Genomic DNA, 16,919 nt, shown 5'->3' with positions numbered 1-16,919 from the left:
GGATGTTCAGGTAGGCTACGGCGCCAGCGATGTCAAAAGCGCCAAATAGTGGGGCCGAGTGGGATGGCGTTGAATGGAACTCGAGACCGAGTCTGACCGTGCTTGACGTGCGTGCCATGTTGAGGCAAGGGCCGAGCAACTGGCATGAGGCGCCGCCCATTTAGGCATGACAAAGACAGACGTTTGCCATCATCAGGCTTCCACCATTCTTTGTCGTAGCACTGGTAGGGCTGTATAGGTTCCAGTAGCACCGGCGCAGGCACGGAGCAGCCGACGCCATTAACACGTATCCGGTGATGGTGATGGATAATGCGTACGGGCTATCCAACGACGGCTCTTGGTGCTGAAATGCGCCAAGGACAAAGCAACCATGGAGCCGCGTCCAAGTCATGGACCAAGAGGGGTTACGAGGCAGGCTGGCCGCCCTTTCTTGGTTAATCTCGGTCAGCTCGCCCTTTTTGTGTCGTATCAATATCCAACGAAACATGCTTGGGGCAAGCGCAAGCAGACTCCCCGCCGTCCCAAAATAGCCTGGCTCTGCGATCTAACGTTAGGAGTTTAGGTACGGAGTTTAGGTTGTGACTGTGCCTGGGAGGATCTGGGGGTTTCGTAAGCTCGGCACATGGAAGAGAGAGGACGTCACCATGATGGCCTGGCAGTGGGAACCTTAAACAAGGCAGAGCAGCAGAGCAGAGCACTCATTCATCAGCTCGTAGGTGCTGTAGCGGGGGCATCCCAGGGCCGGCTATGCACAGCCAAAACATGTGCCATCAGGGACGCCAGCGAAACAAGGTTGTCGGCACTAGCCAGGACCAACGCTCCTGTGTGGCCATCTCGTATCGCGCCTCAGGTTCGGCAGCGCCCCAGCCGTAGCCATTCATCGGTGAATCCTGGCCCACTCGATATCAAGGACGACCAGACGAGCGCAATGCGACTCATGGGGGCGGCCCATGCTGCGACGACGGACGGTCGACAAAGAAGTAAATCGGGTCGAGCTTGACGAGCACTCACCACCAGCACCACCCCCTTCTCTTCGTAAAAGCGGAGATGCCCTTTCAAATCCCCCCTCCCCCTAGAGAGGCAGGAGATCGACTCTTTGGAGAGCCCTTTTTGTTTCAGCCACGGCGGAAAGGGGCTTCAGGGACTGGTCAGACTGGCGTTCCATCAGAATGGAGGCCACGGTTCGGCAATGGATGGAGGAATCGCCATCGATTACTGCGATCAATCAGCTCCCACCCGGCCATCAGCTTAGCCTACCCTACCTACTACCCTACCCAGTTTAAGCAACACGCGACCAGATGCCATCCCTGGGCCATCCGCGCCATCCCTGGGGCTTTTTGGGGCTTTGTGCAGTGTTTGTGTGTCAATGTCTTACTGTGGTCTAGTGCATAGCCTTCTTGGGTCTGACAACAGTTCCTTAAACATCTTGGCTTTTGCCCAGCCGGCTGTTCACCTCGCCTTGTTCCTTCCTCCATCATACTTGCTCGTTTCTCTGTTCCTTCCAGTCGGTGCAGTGTCGATTCGATGATGTGAAGCAGGCCCAATATGCCTTCTTCAGTATCCTTTCTTTTTGCAATCTTTTTTGTATCAGTCCTCGTTGCCAAACTGCTGCATCTGTACATTCACCTGCACTCCATTGCTGCCATCGACTTCATTGTCTACCTACCAACCTTTTTCCTACAAGATGTCTTCGTAATCTTCCTTGGCCGCCTCCTGCTGCGGAGGGAACGGACAATCGTCTCTTTTGTCGGCTATTGCTTTGGATGTTTCCTGACGCAAGTATCCCCCTCGTGTGCATTTTTTCGTTGCGCCCGCTTATGCTGACTCGCCGTTGAAGCTTGATTTCCATCGGCGCTGCATCATCAGAGCTTGGGTTTTACTACAGGACGGGCGGCGAAGTTGAGTGGAGCGATGCAGGGGACTACGCCAACGACGAAGGCCTCAAAGTCTTGCTCAGCGAGAGCCACAGCGTTCTTGTTTCTGCATTAATCATTATTATTCTTGCATGGTTCACGCAGGGCATTCTCTACAAGCTCGTCGGTAACCTTGTAGCTGGGTTGGGGAAGCGCATCGCTTCAGGTACGTCGCCTGACTCTCCAGGCTGTCCCACCAGGTCTTTAACCTTGCAAAAGTCTCCAGGTTTCTCAGAGGAAAGCTTCGCCCGCAAAAACATGTTCAGCGCGATCCCGAGAATGTCGAACCGTTGATGGAGCGTGATCTTTCCGGAGATTCCGCCTCCCCGTCTGACTATGGTCGAAGGTCATCCAGCTCCGGTCGCAGTGGGCAAGAGAAGGGTCCGGAAGAGCGCTCTTCAATGCGACGGAGATGGTGCGCTATCCCTTCTTGGATCGTCACATCGTCTGTCTTGGTTTTCGTTGGTATCACGGCCATTGTCCGCCCCGAGAGGCCGTACAACCATATGTCGACAAGTCTGCCCTTCCGAATTCTCGGTTCTTTCAAGCCGAGTCTCGGATTCTGCGCATCCAAGAATGACTGGCCCTTGAAGGAACTCATCCAGGAGTCCAAGTGGGAAGATCCTCAGGGCCACTTCAAGGGTTGGGCTCCTGGCAGGGATAGCAAATTCGTCAAGCAGTACAGAGATAACACTCCCAAGTGGCTGCCGGATCCAATCCCCCACGGGTTTGACAAGTGGAATAAGACAAAATCGCAGGACAAGGCCGCTGCCCCCGACGATTCGTGCCCCGGCACGCTCGCAGACCGAGGCTTCTATAACCCCGTTGCCGACCCAATGCGGATTACCAACCTTAAGGAGAGTATCCTGGGTTCGGTGCAAGAGGCCCTCACACAAAACTCTGTCAAGATTCGACACGTTGCCCTCATTTTGATGGAGAGCATGCGCGAAGAGCTCTTCCCGATCCAGCAAGGTACCGACATTCACAGGTTCATTATGGAATCCCACGAGGAGTCACTTCGAGATGATGTCAACGACCGAGTTTCCCGCTTGACGCCAAACTTTGAGAAGATTACAGGCAAATTTGGCAACTTTAGTGCCAGCAACGGCACCACCTACGACCCTCCTGCGAAGCCGGTGTGGAACGACAAGACGAGGCCTGAGTATGGTGGTATCAACGTTGTCGGAGGCCTCACGAGCAGCAGTGTCTCGACAAAGAGTCTCATGGCAGCTCACTGTGGCGCTTGGCCGATGGCGGTAAACATGTTCGAGGAGGCCGAGCTCGAGAGCTATCAGCCTTGCATTCCTCAGGTCCTCAATATGTTAAACACATTCAAGCAAAACAAGACCAAGGCAGCCAGAGGCTGGCTGTCACTGGGTTCAAAGAAGAGTGAACAGTTTCACGATTACCCATGGCACTCTGCCTTCTTCCAGGCTGTTACGGACACATACGATAGACAGGATATGTTCGACAACAAGATGGGATTCAAGCACATCTTTACGAAGCCCAAGCTCGACAAGGAGGCCAAGAGCAATCCCGACATGGAAGAGATTAACTATTTTGGTTATCCCGAGACGGATCTGAAGGCGCACATCAAGGAGTACATCACCGAGGGGCTCGCCAACAACAAGCGCCTCTTCATGTCGCATTTTACCAGCACAACTCACCATCCCTGGGGTGTCCCCAAGTGGTTCGACACCGAGAAGTATATGGGCAAGGAGGGCAAGCGCCACAAGGACTTTGACAAGTACCTCAACACTATTAGGTTCACCGACATGTGGATAGGCGAGCTCATGCAGATGTTTGACGATCTCGGAATTGCCGACGAGACTCTTGTTGTCTTTGTCGGCGACCACGGACAAGCCTTCAAAGAAGATTTCTCCAAGACGGGTACCTACGAGAACCGCCACATCAGCAACTTCCGAGTCCCCATCTCATTCCGACACCCCAATATCCCTCGCATCCAGTACGAAGCGAACGTAACCTCGATCTCGATTCTACCGACCCTCCTTGATCTCCTTGTCCACACAGGATCCCTTAATGAGGACGACACGGCGATTGCGTCCGACTTAGTCCATGATTACGAGGGTCAATCACTGATCCGACCATATATCAAGTCTCAACACGGCCGTCGTGCCTGGAACTTTGGGCTCATCAACCCTGGCGGTGGTATGCTCACGATCACATCGGCAGACGCACCCTGGAGACTGGCGATCCCGTTGAAAAAGGATCTCGAATACACATTTACCGACCTGGGACAGGATCCGTTAGAGTTGGATCCTCTGGATGGGTGGGCCATCAAGCCCATGATCAAGGCGGTTAAGGCCAAGTACGGCAAAGAAGCAGCCGACTGGGTTCGTGAAGCCGATGCAGTGGCTCACTGGTGGACTATAGAGAGAAACCGGCTTTGGGGATACAATCGATCTGACGACTGAGCGTCGTTTAATGTATGATATGATGCATTGGGTACTTTTGCTTGGTTTTTTTTGTTTGGGATCTGGGCTTTGGGACATGATAGCCCTGGAACATGGCATATACACCTGTATGTAACACAGGATGGGCTCTCTCGAGCATATTTGGTTCATAAAATGCATTGGACACTTCAGCTTCATCTCTTCTCACACTTGATGTATCTTGGGTTATGGTTGATAATCTTCAGGCTCCCTCACACAGGCCAGACGGGTGACGCGTAACGCAGGCGGTTATACGAGCTTGACACGTGTGTATATGTAGGCTGAGTGCCACATGCACAGGTTAACAAGCCTCCCGTTGTTGTACATGGTCGGTCAAATCAAGCAATAGAGCAACGTTTGCGACCCAGGAGCGAGGTTTCAGATTATCCAATCTTCCGGCCAAACGCCGAGTGTATCTACACGGCGCGTGCGGAACACATCATCAACCCCTGATTCTTGCGCCTGACTCCACAAAGAGAGGAACCATGAGAATATTTGGGGCCATCTAGAGGAAAAGAGTGGACTGGAAGAGGAGGATCTGCAAACGACAAGCTTTCTGAAGGATTTCCCATCCATGGAAGGGTTTCACCTGAAAACCCACCAGGTTGGAACTGACTCAGCAGAGTCAGTCAACCCATGGAGGTCAACTGACAGGGCCACAGAAGCGGATGCAACAGCTGACGAGAGCACTACATCTGCACTGCCGAACTGACGACCAGAGAGCATGAACCGGATCGACAAGCCACGGCCATCAACGACATCATCATCGTCGACAGCGGTTCCCCAGCGTTGGTCTCGCCCCCTGTAGCCAGCAGCAAAGGTCCAGCTCGTCGGGTTTGGGTGGTCGCATGCCCCAAGCCCCCAAGCCACAAAGGGACCAGAAACGATGTTTAGCATCAACCTCGTGGCCATCCATTTCCGCTTCATCTCGCCCAATGGCGTGGCTCAATTCGAGCATGCCCCTTCCAGATCTCATCTCAATTGCCGAGTTCCTGGCACCATGACGATTACTAGTGTCTCACTTCTAGCCGCGTAGCGTCCTCTCTGCGGCCATCATGTGCTGCTTGTCATGGCCGCATGCAAGTCAGTCAATCAACCGAAAAGAGAGGGAGTTTATAAACACCAAGGTATCGCAGAGACAGTCGGGGGAAACGTCTCATACGGGAACGGCCCGAGAAAGCTGTTTTCTCTTTGCTCCGGCTCTCGCCTCTCGCCTCCTCAAGAGCACGAGACTCACAAGGCCTTGAACCTGCCGTCTAGTCTCTCCACTCTCGAGAGGACCCCTCCCCCGGTGACCCCATCGCGACCCCGCCATCCAGGCCCTTCCAGCAAATCCCGTCATGGAGAAGCGATCGAGGGCAGCAACTCCGGACCGAAGATAGCAGCTTCGCTTTGCAAGGGCAGGGCACCTTGACAGCAGGGACGACAAATCCTCCGTAGCGTGACCAAATGACAGGAAAACAGTCATTTGCCATCAAGTTGAACGGGACCACGGACGTCTTATAGATACGGCGACGGCGACGACGGGGGCCTCGACCCATTCGGCCAAGCAGAGCAAGCCAGCCCTTGCATCTCGGCCGGCCCTACAAAGCATCTCGTCGAACAAACCCTGGCAACAACCTATCAACCAAGATATCGGCATCTCGATGCATGGTGGCGATCCCTAGCGCCTGCGTCATCGAGCCCGCTGATTCGATGCTCCAGGCCTTTTATCCCCCGGACAAACAAGAAAAAAATATTCCCACTCATCCATGCCCACTTCAACAAGTGAGTGAGTGACTTGCAGCAGCAGCAGCAGCAGCAGCAGCAGCAGCAGCAGCAACAGCAGCAGACAACAGAGACAAGCCGCGCCGCATCCGTTGGCCACCGTCTCAGTCGCCCATTGGAACGGACGCGAGACGTGCTCCAGGGGCAAAAAAGGGAAGAGGATAATAACAATCACCGCCTGGCATCATCTTTTTTTTTCCTCGTCTTCCCTGCACTTGCATCTTTTCCCGGCTATAACCCCATCCCGTCTGACCGGTTGCAAATCAGCCCGTCTTGCCTTGAGCTCTAATAACCGTCCTCATCAGAGACATTTAGACAAAAGGGCAGAAACATCGGTAGATGGGGATCTGAGACATCGGAAAACGTCCAAGCCACCGTCACTGTCTGCTCGCAGGTTTAAGCTGAGCAACTCGAGGCCCTGTCCTTAACCTTGATAAACGGGCCTACAGCACCGGGCAGAGTTTTGTAGGCGGCAAGCTCCGAGCTCGCCTACTGCACTCGCCCATCACCGCCTGGTTACTTGGTGCCAGGTTCTCGCTTCTATCCGCCGGGATCTGTCATTTCGTTCATGCCGGAGCGGGCATAGCTGTCTGTCAGTCTGAAAGGTAAAAATTTCGATTAGCTCTCGGCTGGGCTGGTGTCTTTTTTGGCCACCAACCTACCTACTGTGCTGTACCAAACGGGACAAACACACGCACACAAGCACACTCACACAAGCCACTACACAAGAAACGGCTGCGCAGCGCACACCATTAATCGGATGGATGTCATGGATGCCGCCGTGGACACCATGAGCAACCGACCGGGCCCGAAGCTTGTTAGCACCACCGTCGGCGCCGTGGATAGCCCAACACCACCACCAGCACCACCATACTCAACTAGCCCCTCCGACGACACTTCTGCTGCCGACTTTTCCTCTTCTCCTCGCCGTTCTCACCTTCATGCTCCTTATCTTGGTTTTGGCCAATCCCTGCCCCATAACTATAGCCAATCCCATCCTCCCAGGTCCTCTCGCATCCTCTCGACGTCGTCGCCCCTCGCCAATTCCTCCTCCATCTCTGCTGCAGGAACGACCAAGGGTCACTGTGCCGAGCCGGACACAGCAGAGACCCACGCCCGTCGTGCAAGCTTCTCTGTTCCCTCACACATCTCGACTTCAGCGGCGGCCGTCAAAAACCTTCACTCTCTCCCGCTGCGCACCCGCCGCGAGTCCATGACCTCTGACGTCTGCGTTGAGGATCTGGCGCTGGCCGACTCCCAGCTCGCCCTTACCGAAGACCCCCACCAGAACCAGAACCAGAACCAGCAGCGGAACCTGAACCGCCTGCCCACCGCCAGCGACAGCTCCAACTCGAACTACACCGTCTCGTCTGAACCTTCCGGTGCCATCAACAACCGCCTGTCTTCCTCCTCGGATCCTCAGTCCAGGAGGCTCTCAGGAAACTCGCTCTATTCTCTTGCATCTGCCCGAGGCGTCCTCAGCGGCTCTTCGTCTGCTCATGGGTCAGAGCTGGGAACACCTCCACGATCTGTACCTGGCCTTCTGTCGACAGGCAAAGGAATAACACCGTCTCAGTCTGAGCCTGGCATCTCCAACGTGACAGTCACCACTTCGTCCACCGCTCAGCAAGGCCACTCGGTCGTGGGACATCACCATCAGCATCACCTGGTCCCGAGGGATCTCCATTCACAGCCACTTGACTTTACCAAGCGAGCCATCCGCGACAACATGCAGAACAGCACTTCAAATTTGCGCTCCATGCCCGACCGCTCCCGCAGTCGTGCCAAGAGGCGCTTTAGCGGAAGCACTGCGACAAGTAGCCACAGCCCAAGTAGCGATCGGGGTCCCCACCATCGGGAAAGGGAGGAGGGTAAGTCCTCTTTTTTTTCCCTTCTTTCCCCTTCTCTCATCTCGAAGCCACTGGTCTTGGAAGTGAGCGACGTCTCTAACTTGCTGTAGTGAAACCAGCTCGATGGGGAGTCATTGGTGTGTGCGCCCTTGACGTCAAGGCGCGGAGCAAGCCCAGCAGGAACATCTTGAACCGGCTGATTGCCAATCGCGAGTTTGACGTGATTGTTTTTGGCGACAAGGTGATTCTCGACGAAGGTACGTTTGATTCACAAGAGAGATGTATTTTCTAGGAGAGACTAATCAGTTTTGTCCTCAGAGGTTGAGAATTGGCCTATCTGGTGAGTTCATTCCCTCGGTGAGCCGAAGTAGAATGGTGGGGTGCATCGACCAAGCTCCTGCAAGAGGCACGTGCCGGATTTCCCAAAACGATCACTAACAAAAGATGCAGCGACTACCTCATTTCTTTCTATTCGGATGGTTTCCCACTCGACAAGGCAATTGCCTATGTCAAGGCGAGAAAGCCATTTTGTGTTAACGATGTTCCCATGCAGCAGATCCTGTGGGATCGCCGTCTCTGCCTGCACCTGCTCGACAAGATCAACGTCCGAACACCAAAGCGGATCGAAGTCAGTCGTGATGGTGGTCCCCAGATTCTCACTCCAGAAATGGTCAAGCACATCAAGGATGTTTCAGGTGTTTCCTTTGAGCCAATTGGCCCTGCCAAGGTTCCTCCACCTCAGAAAGTCGAGCTGATCGAAGATGGGGATGCTCTGAGCGTGGATGGTGCAATCCTGAGGAAACCATTCGTCGAGAAACCAACAAGTGGCGAGGATCACAACATTATCATCTACTTCCCAAAGAGCGCTGGTGGAGGTGCCAGGAAGCTTTTCCGAAAGATTGGAAACAAGAGTTCCGACTATATACAAGATCTAACCATTCCCAGAGCAATCACCGAACCCGACAGCAGCTACATCTACGAAAGTTTCATGCAGGTTGACAATGCCGAAGATGTCAAGGCTTACACTGTCGGCCCCGCGTATTGCCATGCCGAGACACGAAAGAGCCCTGTTGTGGATGGTGTCGTACGGAGAAACACGCACGGTAAAGAGCTGCGCTACGTCACGGCTCTAGATACGAAAGAGAGGGAAATGGCCAGTAGGATCTCTACAGCGTTTGGACAGAGAGTTTGTGGCTTCGACTTGCTGCGAGCGTCAGGGAAGAGCTATGTCATCGACGTCAACGGCTGGAGCTTTGTCAAGGACAACGACGACTACTACGACCATTGCTCCGGTATCCTCAAAGACCTCTTTGTTAAGGAAAAGCTCAGGCGTGGGGGCGTCACTCCGCCAATGCCATCGCCTGCTCCGTCAGATAACACCGACCCCTTTACTCGAGCAGCCAACGCATTCAAGGATCGTGAGCAAACAAGTTTGCCTGGTACTGGCGGGGTTAGGACAAGCATAAACTCCATGTCGAACGCTACGGATTCACAGCCCGACGACTCTTTCCGCCGTGTTCCCAGCGGAACTGCTACTCCTCTGATACCGGACAGCACTCTGTCCTCCAAATCCCACAGCTCTGCGGCGACACCACTTATTCCATCGGTCCCTGCCGATCTGAGTTTGTCTGGCAGCTCTTCGGCACCACCACAGACACAGCAAAGTGCCATATCGGATGCGCCATCAGAGCAGCCGAGCACCGTGCCCGAGCCCCCTCTCCCAACACACTCCTGGAAGCTGAAGGGTATAGTCTCCGTGATACGGCACGCGGATCGGACACCCAAGCAAAAGTACAAGTTCACATTCCATTCAGAGCCCTTCATTGCTCTCCTGAAGGGGCACCAGGAAGAGGTTTTGCTCATTGGCGAAGCTGCATTGGGAAGCGTTGTACAAGCAGTGGATTTGGCATACGAACAAAACATTGAGGATCGTGGCAAACTCCGGGCTCTTCGAAATGTGCTCGTCAAGAAGGGAAGTTGGCCAGGCACCAAGGTCCAGATCAAGCCCATGTTCCGGAAAAAGAAGACGGAGGTGGTACCAGCCGTTGAGGAAGTGCCTGTGCCTGAAGAAAACAAGGAGCCTAGTCCTACGGGACAAGAAGGCGAAGCATCGCTGGAGGACGAACCCTACCGGAGCCCAAGGCGGCATGATTCTCTCTCCGGTGTCACAATGTCCAAGTTTACAGCTGCTGAAGAAAGCCTGGTTCTGGACAAGCTACAACTCATTGTCAAATGGGGAGGAGAGCCGACGCACTCGGCCCGATACCAATCCCAAGAACTTGGCGAGAACATGCGCAACGATCTCATGCTCATGAACAGGGACATTCTGGACGAGGTTCACGTGTTCAGCAGCTCCGAGCGGCGCGTGACCACGAGTGCGCAGATCTGGTCTGCCTCGTTCCTAGGCAAGAAGGATGTCCCTGAAGACTTCATCACGATCCGCAAGGATCTGCTGGACGACTCGAATGCGGCAAAGGACGAAATGGACAAGGTCAAGAAGAAGCTCAAGGGCCTACTGCGAAAGGGCAACGAACGGCCTGCCCAGTTTGCCTGGCCAGACAACATGCCCGAGCCTTCCGAGGTGCAGACAAGAGTCGTGCAGCTGATGAACTTCCATCGGCGTGTGATGCAGTACAACTACGGCAAATTGTACAGCGGCGCTGTCACATCGCTCAATGCCATCTCAAACCCGAGTACCGAGAGGCTATCGGGTGAAAACTCGAACTCGTCGATCGCGTCGTCGCTCTCACATGCAAATACGGTCGGCCAGATCCAGGCGCGGTGGTGCTGTGGCGAAGACGCGGAGCTGTTCCGAGAACGCTGGGAAAAGCTCTTTTCAGAGTTCTGCGATGGCGACAAGGTTGACCCGAGCAAGATCTCGGAACTCTACGACACCATGAAGTTCGATGCCCTGCATAACCGTCAGTTCCTCGAATGGGTGTACACACCACCCAACCACATGCTTGACGAGTACTCAGCCTCCGGCACGAGCAACACCCCCAACGGTGCTAATGGCACCAAGGACGGAAAAGCAAAGTCGGCGGAGGATGGCAAGTCCTCGGAAGACGCCAAGGTTGACAAGAACCCATCGCCCGATGGCTCGGACAAGGTGGAGGCCGGCAGCCGGTCTGCCTCGGTTAAGAAGCTCTTCAGAAGACGATCATTCCTTAACAACTTGCGGCACTTCAATGAGGAGGCGCCGCCGGAGCAGTACTTCCGGCTTTACAAGGGAACGAACCAGGCCGCGTCCAAACCGGACGCACGCAACGAGCCGCTTCAGGAGCTTTACCGACTAGCCAAGGTCCTGTTCGACTTCATCTGCCCTCAGGAGTATGGCATCTCGGACAGCGAAAAGCTCGAGATTGGCCTGCTGACATCGCTGCCCCTGCTCAAGGAGATCGTTCAGGACCTCGAGGAGATGCAGGCGTCGGATGACGCCAAGTCCTTCTTCTACTTTACCAAGGAATCCCACATCTATACGCTGCTCAACTGCATCATCGAGGGAGGCGTCGAGACTAAAATCAAGCGCAGCACCATCCCTGAGCTTGACTACCTCTCGCAGATCTGCTTCGAGCTCTACGAGGCAGAAATGAAGACAACGGGCGAGGGGACGTCACCTCATGACGAGCCCACCTTCACGTACAGCATCCGAATTACCATTAGCCCGGGCTGCCACGTCTTTGACCCCCTGCACGTGCAGCTTGACAGCCGACATTGCATTGGCTTTGCCCCCAGGCGAAGCTTGACACCCCACGCCGACTGGTTGCAGGTCATCAAGACCTTGCGAGCCAAGTTCAATCAGTAAGTGCCCCCACTAAACCCTCCCTGCCTGCATCTGCCTCCTCCCCGTGACCTTATACTTACACTCGCACCGCAGGGTCAAGTTACCAAAGACGTTCCTGGCGGTGAATCTGTCGGATGCCTTCACATTTGAAGAGCTAGAACGGCAAGGGAGCGACAACGATGTGCTGGAGATGAGGGCTGCGCCGCCCAAGGATCTCCTGACTGATAGGCAAAAGCCAGACGATGAGGATGGTAGGAAGGATCTCGCAACCGGGGCTGGCGAGGTGATTGTTTCCTAGAGGAGGAAAATGCGCGGATGATATGATGGTTGATGGTTAGGGCAAGGTCTTGCGGAAAACCTAAAAGCCTCCCATTACAGCTCACCGCACATTAGAGCCATACACTGGACCGAATATTGGCATCGTTGATGAGGCCAGACAGAGCCATCCTCCCCACGTCGGGGGAGGGGGTCAGCAGCCGTAGCGTTGCTATCAGTACCATCCAGGGCTAGCCACCACATGAGGCTCCCGGGACGCACCATGTTGAAATAGCATATTGACACATGAATAAACCAATCAATCGATCGATCCTTGTGGCCGTCTCTTTCTGAGTAATAAGGTGCTCGAGGTGTAGTTTTCGTCAAGCTCACATCAAACATGAGGGCTGTTTCCAGGTGAATGGATACCCAGGGGCTCAATCTCTTCTTTCTTACCTCCCATGCAGAAGCCGTTGGGCTCCGTGCATAGAGTTTGCCAGTGCAGACAATGAAGCTCACCCTGCAAAGGCTTGTTATTAGCCGATATGGGGCGTCTTGGCATCCGCCTTCAGGGGCTTTTTTCTCCGAGCAGCGTGTAAGACCTCCCCTGGTTTAGAAACCGACAACATGGGATTGGTGCAGCCATGCCAAAGCAAAAGACCCAAAGACCCAAAGACCCCAACCCCAGGAACCGGAAATCTGGGTCAACCTTCAGCTAGGCGATCGCCGATACAATTTCTTTCTCCTGAAACTCGCCACCGAGGCCGTGGGTGCCGGATCCTTTGGCCTTGGCCAGGGCTGAGGCAGTGCCACGACGAGTAACATGCGGTGGTATTCACCTAATGCTTTTCATGGGAAACCTGCTACTGCGTGACAATGACCAGATTGTGGGGGCGTTCGCCAGAATCAAGCCCAGCAAGGGGCCTTGCTGTGGGGGGAATTTCAGCAGGACAGGGTCCACGGTCTTTCGGTTCCTCCAAAAAGAATGTTCGACTTGTGTTCTGGAATGTATGGATCCGCTGGTGGGCTCTCTTGGTGGCCTGTTCGTGAAGTGCAGTCGCCTCATGAGCCTCTGCTCAGCCAGGAGGAGGGAAATTACGCTTCTTAAGACCGATTGATGATAGAAGTTGAGCAACAAAAGTCGTCCTGGAGGTGGCAGAAAGAAGCCGAGGAACGATGGAGCGCTAGCAAGGCCACATGCGATGGACCTGATGGAAGCAAGTACAGTGGGCAACTTGACGCTCTCTTCACCCGTTTGAGAAGGGATGAACCTACCACTAAGGCAGCCAACCGTTAAATGATGGGTCCAAGCTCGATCGTAAGATGAAGTGTGCGAGCACAGCACACCGACTAGGTCCTTCCACTGGCTGGCGACGTCACTCCATGCCAGAAGCGGTTCAAGACAACGGGCCGCTGTCCAAACAGAGGAGGCCATCCGTGTATTTCCCTCAGAGATCCGAGACAGCGGAGGCGCCTGCAGATGGGGAAGTGCGATGCCGGCGCCCGGCAGATGTGCATGGGGCTGTTGAGCATGCAGGCGAGACGAACGACCACGGTTGGCGGGTTTGCAAGCTAACCGGAAAATATGAAATGCCTCCATAGTAGAGCCGCCCTAGGCTCGGGTATTCGTATTCCCAAAGAGTAGGTATCGTCGAAAGTCCACGAGGCTAGTCAAGACTCTGGCCAGGGGCCGAAACGGGGCGATGCCATCATCCCCCTCGGCCGAGGACGACTGTGCAAGAGGGGTCATGGAGACATGACCTCACTGAAGACAAATGCGGCTCCATCCACGGCTCTCGTTTCGGTTTCAGTAACAAGGCGTCAAATTGACTGACGAGCTTGGCCCAAGCTTAGGCGCCCATTGACGCCGACACAATCATGACACCTAACGGTCGACGGATCCGTCTCTCAGAACGGGGGGTCCCAGACGGGTGGCTGGCCGGGAGGACGGAGGAGAGCACCTTGCTGCAAGCAACGGTTGACCGGCGGCTTGGGGGCGGCGCGGTTGTGGCCCGGACACAGCGGGGGAACAATCGAATTGCCGGGGCTGCCAGAACGAGCCGGCGACAGGCCGCACTCACATGGACACTGGGTTGCTGTTCGGGGAGGGCAGGTCGCGCCATGCGCTTTCTCTTTGAGCCGGGGGTAAGGAGGGACATCGGGAGGGTCGCATGGGCTGCAAGTCAGCAGATTTGACGACGAAATGCAGAGAGGCTCAGGGCTGGCCTGTGTTGAGAAACGGTGCAAGAGACAGGGCCAGGCTTGGCACGGAAGGCCAAGGCATGATGCAGGAAACCAACAGGCCGGATATTTGGAGATGGTGACAAGGCGAGCACGAAAAAAAAGATGGCGATCAACAATATGGGGGTGAACCAGGGCCGTAAGAAGGCAAGGCCTGCCACGTTGTTGTCATCGATAGGGACAGGGGATTCCGTCCCAGGTCTTTCCTTGTACCCTGGCGTCCGGAAGCAAGCCTATTTGTTTGCCAGCAATTGAAGGTTTGCTGGCATTGAGAGGCTTTGGCTTTGGGGATGAGAGGCTGTTTGCGGCTTTTGGCGAAGGATGGTCAGGCATGAAGGAGGAAGGATTGAGTTGATAAACGAGGAGGAGACGAGAGGAGAGAGAAGGGTACAAGTCGCGAATGACAGGGGCGGCAAAGTTTAATCCCGTTGGGTAGTATCCAAGGTGTAGGTCGTAGGTCGGTTGGTGGACTGTTGGAGGTTACAGGTTGACGTTTGAAGGCTAGATTGCGAACGGGATGGAAGGTGTAAGCGGAGTGGAGGATGCATCGCGGCGCACCTGCAGTGAGTGGGTGGAGGGGAACGAACCTCGGAAGGGGCCATCCAGCAGTCACTGGACGAAAGAGGAAGTAGGTCCACAGACGACACCTCATGGCTCGGTGCATCTCGCTGAAACGGGACAAGAGAGAACATCAGGCCACGCAAAATTTGAGAAAAGAGACAAATTCTCAAAACGCCCAAATCAAACGAGAGCACAAATTAGACTGGATGCAGGCAGGCAGGCAGGCAAGCATGCGCCGAGAGAGTACGGCCGGCCGGCCGACATGGGCGGCTCTACCCGCCAGAGCATGCGTGTACCCAGCTTGAGCCCAGGTTGTTGGAAGTAAACGAGCATCATCGGTGCTCATATTGGCGGCTACAACAGATCAGAGACAAACCAACAACCAACCGCTAAGCAAACACGGAACTTACGTCTCCAAACAACATCTAGCGAACGGCCTATTCGCTTACACGTTCCATTCTAATTCGAAAGCCATTATTGGTCCCAGTGTCGGAGAGCCACCGAGTTGTTGTATGCATGAGACGGGCCGTAGTCTATCAGGCGGAAACGGGGCCCATGGGAGAAGGGACAACCTGGGATGGAAGCAGAGCGATGGAGAACTTGACGACGGAGATGAGACGGCTGTGCCCGGCGTCGTGGGCTGAGGCGGTCAGTGCCTCCAGCGTCCATCAGCAGCATCTCCCTCAGTATCGTCATGTATTCATCACAGCGGGCCCCATAACGGTGAGAGATGGGCCGCCTCGTCTTGATGGTCAACCCAGTCAGACGGTTACCATGGTCTGTGGGCTGCAAAACTGTGGTCCCTGGGCAATAATAGCCCATTCCGCGTTTACTCATCTGCCGCCGACAGCATGAAGCTTTTAGCCACAGAAAACGGAAGCATCGCACGCGATCCCAGTCGCGGAAACAGAAGCAGAAGCCAGGTGAACCATGTCCAGATGCGAGGTGACAACTCTGCAGTGACCAGTTCAGCATCAGTAGATGACGTTCCTCCTTTGAGGAGTGGCCGAGGTCCGCCAGTAATCGCGCACAAGCGCTAAGCGAATGGCAAGACGCCCATTTCACGGGCTGGCTGCCTTGCCAGATTGAGCAACCATCTGATAGATCTAGACAGCCTGTGAGATGGGTGACACAACCTGAGTATTTGCGGTTGCAATCGACGTCTGTGATGTGATGTGCCGACTACAGTATTGCACTCCGAGAGCAAACCAATGGCAGAGTTACTCAGCCAACACCGAGGTTTGTGCCAAACAGAACATAGTTCCAGTCTGCCATTGGCCTCTGATCGAATGCAAGTGCTTGTGCCTACATACCCTGCACCAGGACGGTGTGCTGAAGAGGGCAAGGTGCGTGGCGCGGAGCCGGAGACAAGCAGGTCGGTGGTGGATTGCAAACCGCTTCGAAAACGCCCGAGGAAACGAAAAACGCTGGGGTGGCATGACGGACGGGGTACAGGGTTGCTCGACATTGAGTTGCACCAGCCAGCTGATTACCAACGGGAAGAAGTAAAGAGGTCGATCTTGTGTTTTGGCACCAACGCCGCGCTACATCGACGCGGCCTAGTTTCAAGGTTGACCCCATCCGAGGTAGGCAATCGCCCAGCAGTTCGCCAAGTCTAGACCCACGCCGGTTTTGTTCACGGCGATATCAAAAGACGGTCCCAATCGGCCATGGCGTGAAGGAGGCGAGATGGTTAACCGTCAGCACCGCCTTGTCGATTGAATGACAACACGGCAGACAGCGGAGTGTTGCAGGTAAAGGAGTTACCTTAGCTAGGTGCCGGGATGCGAGCAACATCAGCTGTCAGTTTGGAAGCTGGTCCATAGCAGAGATGGGTATTGCCGGGGATGGTTTTTCAAGATGCAGACGGGACAGAGCACCTCTGCTGATGGAAGGGGTCTCCCATGCCCGATCCAGAGCCCCATTATGTGAGCCTGCTGGCTCTCTGCCTGGCTGGACCCTTACTTGGAGCACGGATCAAGACATGAGATGTTCGAAGGTCGAAGAAGAGCCAGTACTGAGGAGGTACCTACCCAACTTGTTTGCGACAACCATGGAGATGTGATTAATGACTTGGGCATCGACGAGGCGGAAG

The 16,919-nt window shown here is 54.8% G+C and overlaps 2 protein-coding genes across 2 annotated transcripts; both read left to right on the top strand.

Moving 5' to 3' along the window:
- Positions 1-1,545: 1,545 nt before the first annotated feature.
- Positions 1,546-4,348, top strand: MRS44_006449 (uncharacterized protein; the record flags this gene model as incomplete). The annotated part of the gene is made up of 3 exons (XM_046272486.2): positions 1,546-1,790; positions 1,838-2,079; positions 2,133-4,348. 3 exons carry the CDS (start codon positions 1,546-1,548, stop codon positions 4,346-4,348), a joined length of 2,703 nt encoding a protein of 900 aa, XP_046139956.1.
- Positions 4,349-6,902: 2,554 nt separating this feature from the next.
- MRS44_006448 (uncharacterized protein) lies at positions 6,903-12,065 on the top strand (the record flags this gene model as incomplete). The annotated part of the gene is made up of 5 exons (XM_065621772.1): positions 6,903-8,004; positions 8,094-8,240; positions 8,290-8,323; positions 8,434-11,784; positions 11,861-12,065. 5 exons carry the CDS (start codon positions 6,903-6,905, stop codon positions 12,063-12,065), a joined length of 4,839 nt encoding a protein of 1,612 aa, XP_065477844.1.
- Between the last annotated feature and the right edge of the window lie 4,854 nt (positions 12,066-16,919).

This window comes from Fusarium solani (genome assembly GCF_023522795.1).
Source record: "Fusarium solani strain SB1 chromosome Unknown bctg00000003_1, whole genome shotgun sequence".
Lineage (NCBI taxonomy): Eukaryota > Fungi > Ascomycota > Sordariomycetes > Hypocreales > Nectriaceae > Fusarium > Fusarium solani.
This window is presented reverse-complemented; position numbering and strand designations above follow the sequence as displayed.